Source organism: Priapulus caudatus, unplaced genomic scaffold (assembly GCF_000485595.1).
Source record: "Priapulus caudatus unplaced genomic scaffold, Priapulus_caudatus-5.0.1 Scaffold697, whole genome shotgun sequence".
NCBI lineage: Eukaryota > Metazoa > Priapulida > Priapulimorpha > Priapulimorphida > Priapulidae > Priapulus > Priapulus caudatus.
In genome coordinates, this window is record NW_014577758.1 from 49,680 (window position 1) to 58,749 (window position 9,070).

At 41.1% G+C, this 9,070-nt stretch overlaps 1 protein-coding gene across 1 annotated transcript in view; it reads left to right on the forward strand.

Moving 5' to 3' along the window:
• The window catches only part of LOC106812883 (transducin beta-like protein 3), a 21,555-nt gene that overhangs the window by 1,721 nt on the left and 10,764 nt on the right, over window positions 1-9,070 (forward strand). Inside the window, exons 2-17 of the mRNA XM_014816881.1 lie at window positions 1,290-1,563; window positions 1,884-2,032; window positions 2,652-2,822; window positions 2,975-3,050; window positions 3,184-3,289; window positions 3,575-3,789; window positions 4,150-4,350; window positions 4,635-4,741; window positions 5,047-5,245; window positions 5,374-5,463; window positions 5,608-5,676; window positions 5,927-5,997; window positions 7,664-7,820; window positions 8,128-8,186; window positions 8,482-8,585; window positions 8,797-8,914. Of these exons, the coding sequence (XP_014672367.1) occupies window positions 1,290-1,563; window positions 1,884-2,032; window positions 2,652-2,822; window positions 2,975-3,050; window positions 3,184-3,289; window positions 3,575-3,789; window positions 4,150-4,350; window positions 4,635-4,741; window positions 5,047-5,245; window positions 5,374-5,463; window positions 5,608-5,676; window positions 5,927-5,997; window positions 7,664-7,820; window positions 8,128-8,186; window positions 8,482-8,585; window positions 8,797-8,914 (2,166 nt within the window). The remainder of the gene's footprint in view (window positions 1-1,289; window positions 1,564-1,883; window positions 2,033-2,651; window positions 2,823-2,974; window positions 3,051-3,183; window positions 3,290-3,574; window positions 3,790-4,149; window positions 4,351-4,634; window positions 4,742-5,046; window positions 5,246-5,373; window positions 5,464-5,607; window positions 5,677-5,926; window positions 5,998-7,663; window positions 7,821-8,127; window positions 8,187-8,481; window positions 8,586-8,796; window positions 8,915-9,070) is intronic.

Genomic DNA, 9,070 nt, shown 5'->3' on the forward strand with positions numbered 1-9,070 from the left:
CTACTACTACTACTACTACTACTAGTACTACAAACTATGGCAAGAATCGAAGATGAATGTTTACACTTAACACGTTTACAGCGTGCACGGCCAGCAATGCTGTACAGTACTACTACTAGTAGTAGTAGTACATACTTTTACTACCTAGTACAGGGGTAGAAATTAACTTTTGAACAAGGGAGTCCAACGGACTCACTGCCCTCAAAAAGAGGGAGTCCGCGGCAAAATGGGGGAGTCCGCAGTCTGAAGTTCAAAATTAAAGATATTAACAATAACGCATGTGCTTATTTTGAAGATTCATGCGGTTGCACGTCTGCCAAATTTTCTTTGGATATTTGTTAAAAAAATAGGGTAATTCCGCGAGGCCGTGCTCTGGAACGAACTAGTTAGTAAGGCAGAATTTTCAGGGAGTCACACGGATTCCTGCATAAATGTCAAATCAGGGAGTATTTGACTCTGGACTCCCGTTGATTTCACACCCTGTAGTAGTAGTAGTACTACTAGTTTGTGACACCAAAGAAATCACTCTAGACTGCAACATAAACTCACGTTTAATTCACTATAACATGACCAAATTGGCCCTTTTATGGAATGCATGCGCAATTGATCGCATGACCAAAACACATCCAAGTTGGTGCTTCCATTTTCCAGGAAGGGGTGAACAGTGTCTTGGGGGGCAGCAAGTTAAATCAATTATTGTGTTCAGTTACTTTCCAAATCTATATAACAGTAGCGATTATGTATATGTTCTTGTGTTTCAATCATAGATTCATAATGTCATCATTATAAGAAATTAACTCACCTTCTCCTTACAGCTGCTAACACTACTTTGTAGCTCAACACCAACCCGTGTGGTGGTGTTGAGAGACTGTGCACCTATCCCTGGAAAAATGCAGGGCGCCTACAACCGTTTCAATTCAAATATGGATGTGGGTTTCGGTCACACAATTGTTTGCATTGGGGCCAATTTAGTCACGTTATAGTAATTTAATTTGTGAATTTTTAGCTGGCTGTCTAAAGATTATAAGTTAATGTTGCAGGCCAGGGTGATTTTTTATTGTGCCACAGACAACAGCATTGCAGGCCATGCTATAAACGTCACTGATTTCCATCATAGGTTGTAGCCTATAGCCTGTAGTGGGACCGAAGTGGCTACACCGGTAGAGCTAATGTACATACAATGTATATATTGTTCGCAAGGTGTATAGATTAGAAGCCATGGTGTTGGGCATGTAGAAATTAACTAGAATTAGTGTTTACAGCATAAACTGACTGATTGTGTTTTTCAGTTTTGCAGTACAGACGAAATATGAAGCTTTTTACAAAGGTGGAAATGTACAACTCTCTCATGATGGGCTGCATTTATTTTGTTGCTGTGGAAACCAAGTGAAAATACTAGATGTCCAGACAGGGAAAGTGGAAAAGACAGTCGGACAGGACGGTGAAGATGACATCACAAGTTTTGTAGTTAGTCCGGATGATGAGTACCTTGTCATAGCCACGAAAAATCTCCTTTTGAAGCAGTGGGATTGGAAGGAGGAAAAATGTATAAGAACATGGAAGGTAATATATTGAATGCGAACATGTATATTGTATTTACTGTGGGAAATATGTTTACATTTAAATCTCATAAATATCTTTTTTTTAAAGTAACGTAACCTATACTCAAAATTGAGTTTGGCTATAACCACCTTTCTAATTTGAGTGATAAGTTACATTCCCTTAATACCAATTATTATCTATCAATTGCCATGAATAAATAATAACTTATAATTAATTATGTGACAATACAATACAATAACTACAATGAAATAATGTAATAGTAAACTTGTCTATGAGATATATTTCAGGCACAAAGTTAGTAGAAATGTCCCTACTTGCAGGCAATACACACAGCACCGATCCTTACTATGTCATTCGATTCTACATCTACACTCTTGGCAACAGGGAGCTCAGACTCTACGATCAAGGTGTGGGACATTGTCCGCCAGTACTGCACACACAACCTGAAAGGTTCTCAGGGTGTCATCAGGTAAGAATCAAAACGGTCGATTTGTCAGTGGCAATACTACCTGTATAGGCTTGTTCAGCATAGATTTCGCTCATTTCTGTAAGACATTGGGCATTCAGGCAGAGTCGCCTGAGTCTGAAAGCTTGAAATTAAAGCCTCAAAGTTCTATAAATTCAGTGTGCGAAATTAGCGCTATTTTGCCAGCGGTTGCCGGTTCAACCTCCTAAACCGCTGGTTCAACCTCCCATATAATCAGTCCACTTGGCCTATTCAAAATTTTGCATATCTTGCTTTTATATCAACAATAGTTACCAATTTCCTGACTAGTTTTTACTTCACTAAGACCATTGCACAGGAGGCTGCGGCGAGTACTTCTTAATACAAACTGTGAAAATAAATACTATTGTCTAATAAACACAAAGCTAATACTTTTATTATTATTGGAATATATTGAACAAAATTAAGGACCTGTTCAAACTTGTAAGGGCCTGTTTAATTTGTCTATAAGGGCCTGTTTAAAATTTTGGGTGGGCCTGTTCACATTTTGGCTAAATGCCCTGTAAATTGTTATTTGTGTTTGCATTTTGATAATTTTCATCTGTGCAATTTGGAAGAAAACAATTTGTGTGTTTTGTTTCAGTGCTGTTTGTTTCCACCCCGACATCAGTAGACTGCAGGTGATTAGCAGCTCTCTGGATTGTAAGGTGCGTGTGTGGAGCCTAGAGACGGGAACATGTGACAGCGAGCTGGAAGGCCACTTCTCAGTTCCCACTGGCTTTGATTTTAGTCAGGATGGAAACACTCTGCTCAGGTGAATAGTAAAACATTTGAATGTTTGTTTTAACTACCCATGTTTGTAGCAACATTGAGTTATGTCTTATGATAAAGAACTGTTAGCATGACCCGGTTTTATTCCCTCAGGTCAATCTCATGTTAACTGTATCATTTATATGTATGTTTTAGCTGTGGACGAGACAAAGTTGTCATACTATGGAACCTTAAAACCAGCAAGATGCTGAAAACTGTTCCAGTTTATGAGGTAATGAGCAAACGATAACCCCTGTTGTCTTGTTCCCGAGTTATGAAGGTAGACCAGTAAATACTAACCGTTGTACCCTGTATACCAGTTCTGATCGTAAATTATAAGTTATATAGCAAAATTATCTTTCTAGACACTTGAAGGGGTCGTGCTGCTGCGAGAAAATACACCTTTCCCGGCGCTGAACATACCTGTTGGTGGCACTGATGATCTACACTTTCTAACAGCTGGGGAGAGAGGTATACTGACCTTTGAAAGATAGTCAGCTATTTTTTCTTTGTCTGCCTATGTAGTTTGGCTATAGGTATAATGATACACCCACTGGGAATTTCTGTAGCTGGTGCTTTGGCAAACAATTTTGGTAGGTAGTTATGGTCCATTATAGGGCTCATAGATATAATAAAATAAAATCGCTATGAATTCTGAAACAGCGACATGGTTGTATATATGTAAAATGCTAGGACACTCAGAAATAACTCTTCGGAATCTGTGAATCTTGACCGTACCGACGCTTGTCGACGTAGGTGTGCTGCGGGTGTGGAACTCAAAGACCTCCAAGTGTGTTTACTCGAGCGTGAAAGACGAAGCCCTCGAGTCTAGTGCGGACGATGGTGGTGAGATTGTGGCGCACTCTATCGTGCATTTGTCCTACCACAGCACGCTGGCGGCCGTGCTCGTCGTGAAATTCGATCACACTGTCCTGCTGCACGGAATAGATGACCTGGCCGAACAAAAGCAGGTGAACGCTCGTTGTGGCTTCTCGTAAGGACCATGCTCATAGGTTTTCGCCGTGCAGTCGTCGAATGATTGCAATTAATAATGGGCAACGAATAGTCGGAAGCGACCTCGCTGTTTCTCAAGGTCATCTGCTTGAATATATACGACGAGAAGACACGGTAAATGAGCATTGCGCTAGTAGTATGGTGATGGATCATGTGGTAGGGCTTCACACTGAGCAATTTGAGTGTTCGTGGCATGTCTGTCATACGTTTCTCGGTTCATTCGTTTTACATAATGAGTAAAAGTGTGCGACATACGTTGTACGGTTTCCGTGAGAGCAGAACGTGTGTTTGTAGTATAACGACACCATGCTTTTCAGTTTGTTGGCTTCAACGATGAGATACTCGACATCAAGTTGATGGGAGCTGGCGAGAGTCACATCGCCGTGGCAACCAACAGTCCGAACATCAAGGTGTTTGAGTTGGCAACGTTCTGCTGTCAGGTGCTAAAGGGGCACAGTGATATTGTCCTCGCATTAGACGTCAGCAACGATGGAAGCATGCTGGCCAGCTCGTCCAAGGTGAGCCTTTTCTTTGCTAGTTGCTAGTGGATAATTGCTCTAATAAGAAATAAACCGACTATAATATCCTGATTAAGCACAAAGTCTTTTCAACTGTGGCCCTGAATACCTTTTATTTTTACCTGCTTTCAAATGAATAGCGATTGTGTGTCTTCAGTGATGTTTATTATTTTGGGGAGATGTTTATTAAAAGGGGAACGATGAGATTATTGGTGTCACATGTGATATAATGTCTGATGTTGCACGTACACACTGTAATCACTAAACCGTTCTTCTACTTCTAGGACAACACACTTCGTTTGTGGGAGATGAACAGTAATTCGCACATCGTTTCCTGCGTGGCTTTCGGAGCTGGACACACTCATGCTATCAACGGCATTGCGCTTGGAAGGTGAGCCTTCCGAGTATGATTTTTAGTAAGGTCAGCATGTATGCTGGTTAATTCTAAGGGCAGTAATGAATAGATCTATCCGTCTGAGTGAAATAAATTTGCCTATTGTTGTTAGGTCAGTCAAAGTAAACCAGTTTATACATGTTTTCCACAGGTGCATGCCAATTTGTCGACTTTGTGGTACTTTGTTGCAATGCATTAGGAGCTTTTCTTGTTGTAAGCTGATCTGAAGTTGGTTGCATGGGATATTTTTTAGTAGTACATTCTGCTCAAAACTATACGCCGTCTGCTCTTCCTGTTGATAGATGTCGATCAAATATTTTGGTATCCGTGAGCGACGACCAGACATTTAAAATCTGGACCTTACCAAGCGATTTATCTGCGGTCGTGCGGAAACTTCACGTACAATGCACCGAGAAAGCTCACGATAAAGAAATCAATGCTGTGTCGGTGTCACCAAACGACAGACTTCTAGCTACTGGCTCCCACGACAAGACAGCAAAGGTTGGTGTGAAGCTATAGCTAGTATATATACAAGAATGTGAATAAATAAATGTGTTAGTATATATCGATTTGTGACTAATTGAATTACTGTAACAATGTGCACAACTGATTGTTGTGTTGTGTTTCAGATCTGGAGCACGGATGACGGTAAGCTGCTAGGTGTATGCAGGGGACACAAGCGTGGCATCTGGTGTGTGCAGTTCTCACCCGTGGACCAGGTATGTAATGAATTACAAGCTGTCAACAGTTCATCATTGTGTCATGTAGCGGGCTTGTTGTGTATGAATCTGATATTTCGACAAGTGGACGAAGAAGCAATGTGAAATTAATGTGATGTCATACTATTTAATGTTTGTGTTTAGGTCATTGCTACCGGGTCTGGAGATGGAACTGTGAAGATATGGGCATTAAACAATTTCACATGTGTCAAGGTAATTCTCAGTTAATACTTTGCACGCTCTAAAATTGTACGTATTCTCTTTATTTGTTGTCACTTAACTTCATTGCATGTAACGACTTGCGTGCAGCATGACAACCATTATACAATTAGTTGTGCTTGTTAATTTCGTTGCCGTAATCAATTAAGAAGTCGAAGACATTAGCTGGAGCATTTTTAGAAATGCATAGCATGTGTAGAGGTGATGTCATTATGTGAGAATCACTTCTTTCTCTTCACTCTAGACGTTTGAGGGACATGATGCATCCGTGTTGAAGGTGACGTTCATCTCAAAGGGAATGCAACTTCTGACGGGGTAAGCCTCACGTATGTAAGGTTGGTCACGTGTAATTCACATGACTTCGTTGATCAGTGGTGTAAGTATATAAACTTGGTTGTTACATCATCATTGTTACAGCATCGATTAGAGCCGTGATCTGCACCAGGCCCCTCTTAGATATTGTTGCTGTGCCAGTCAAGCTAATCAAGTGTTTGTGTGTTTCATGTGTGGATGCCAAATTATTGATTTTTTTCAACTCGTCATTGCTAAGCATAATTTTTTAGAACGTCCTATTACAACAGTGATCGGCTAGAGGTGTGTGTCAGTCATGCCAAGTTGATCAGTCAATTAGTCATCAACTAGATTGCTCTAGCACATGATGTATGGGACATGATGTATGTGGGAAAAGTGCTCGAGTATTTCGCTAATATGCTTGTATATGACGAAGCCATCAAGCGGATATTTCAGTTGCTGTCTCAGCTGCTGTGAACAGTTCGTGTACGTGTTCACTTTCTTTTCCTCCTTGCTTCGTCATGATAGCCAGGTCATAGAAATCGAAATGTTCTAGCTCAGACGCGTCTTAGCTGCAGCATCAGTGTTCGTAGGTATTGCCATACGCAATGCTCGTACTGGGCAAAACGCCAACACTCCTTTCTGAATGTCACAGTCCCTGCAGTATGCTGCAAATCAATAGTCATTGGTTTTGTGTCATTTTTCTTTTCTTCTTCTTCTTCTTCTTCTTCTTCTTCTTCTTTATTGTTCCAGTTGTATCTTTGTTGTTCAGTGTTTCGGTGTTTGTGCCTCGTATAGCGGTAGCATCTTCACTTCATTGCACCGCAAAGGAATACACAAGTTCTTAACGTCACAGCGCCAAATGTAGTTTGTTGCCACTGGTAGTGATGAAAGAAGGCATCGATTATAATATAGATAAGTTTATTCTATATATATATTTATATTATGACGTACGTAAACGCAACCTGCAGTGGCCCCCGAGAGCGTACTCTTCTTTCTCCGCTCGCTACCTTCTTCTGTTCCCTCTATCTTTGGTCTTCCTCGTCCCTCCTGACCATAGCTCTATATCGCTGAGGCTTTCCTCTTCGACCTCTTTTGTGGTCAGATCCTGCTCACACCCCATCGCAGTCTCTATAGCTTAACTAGGCGTTATTGATCGGTAGTCCATTCTGAATTTGGTGTGTTGATTGATTAAATCCCCTTTATCTGGCCTGTTGTCATCTCCCTCTACTTATAATTGCTATGAATATATATTTACTGTTGTCACACCCGTTAGAAACCACAATAAAGAGAATGATTACGCTCCGAATCATCTCCTAAAGGACTTAATGTTGTTATTGGTCGCATGTATATATATATATATGGCAGATGAAAGCAATTAGCCCCATCAGTATGGGAATTCTTGGTTTTGTGACATAAATTTTGGTTGGTGGGTATTAAAGGCTTACTGCCTGTGGGTTTCAGGCCAGAAGGCCTCTATACGTTCTTTCACGGTTAATTACACTTCTGGCTGTAAATTGAATAATCGTTTTAATTGCCATAGACTGTATATATATTAGTATTTGCGAAATTCCCTCGCTCCAGATTCATGTTTAGTAGAGACATGAACATGCTTGCACTGGAGGTTGTCGAGGACTCTGATAGGTAGGTTGGTGCTGCCATCTAGCTGATCACCTGGGCATTGTTGCAGTGGCTCGGACGGACTGCTGAAGCTGTGGACGATCAAGCTGAGTGAGTGCATCAGGACGTTCGATGAGCATGAAGCCAAACTGTGGGCACTGACTATCGCCAAGGATGAGGCATGCATTGTCACGGGTGCGGCCGACTCCAACATCATCATGTGGAAGGTGGGTGCGGGGGTGGAGGGATACAGGAGGAGGGGGAGATATAGAGGGTTAAGCACAGGGTGGAGGGATGCAGGAGGAGGGGTGGGAGTATAGAGGGTGGGTGTGGGATGGAGGGATACAGGGGGAGGGGGAGATATAGAGGGTTAAGCACAGGGTGGAGGGATGCAGGAGGAGGGGTGGGAGTATAGAGGGTGGGTGTGGGATGGAGGGATACAGGAGGAGGGGGAGATATAGAATGTATGTTATGGAAATAAGAATATGTGGCATTGTGGTCAAAATGTGAGATGCCTACGCCTTATACTTTCAGGATGTGACAGAGACAGAGGTTGAAGAAGCTAGAGCGAAACAAGAGGCAGTCCTGCTGCAGTAGGTGTTATCTATTCATCTTGTTTCTACTAACGGAAATCATTGCATACGTCGGTTTACTTGCCGTCACTCGTCACAAGTGATCTGTGTGAAATGTGTGTGTTTGTCACTAGTGAATAAATTAATTTAATTAATTTAGCAGTCACCCCTCAGTTCCACAGCTGTATTATGTTCCTGTGCATATCTGGAGAACTGCAGAATATTTAGTATTGGTAACAGGTTTGATGTAAGAAATCGTTTTGGGAAGTAGTTTTCTGTAGTCTATAAATAATTCTATTCTATCTCCGTATTGCAGGGAACAGCGACTTTCCAATCTCGTTCACAATAAGAAGTACCTCAAGGCAATAGGGCTGGCAATCACCTTGGAGATGCCCTTCAAAGTCTTGACAATCATGAAAGGTGATCTCAATATGAGAGGTTGCTGTAATAGTTGAGGAGGCTGGATTATTATGTATTATCTGCAGAGAAAATTGAAGTAAATGTTGTCTGCAGTTGCATTAACTAGGTGGAGAGTTGATTTTTGTTTTTTATTTTCACTTATAGATTATTGTTATGATTGTAATATGAAATGTTACTAGTAGAAAATCATGTTTTAATTAATATGTTTCAGAAATCTTAAATGGCCAATCGGGAATAGACGACCTTGCGAAAACAGTCACGAAATTGCGAATGGATCAAATCGGTAAGGAAAATGTTTTTTATCCACACTTGGGTAATGTTCTGAAAGAGTGAAGTATTGAGATCAGTTTCTAATGAAACAGAATTTCATTACGATTACGAGCTGTTTGTTCTAAACTCGGAAGTTGGTTCATCGTAATAGAATTGCCTGACTCATATGTGCCGGTCACCATCTGTAGACCGCTTTCATGAAGGTTAAAGGGACT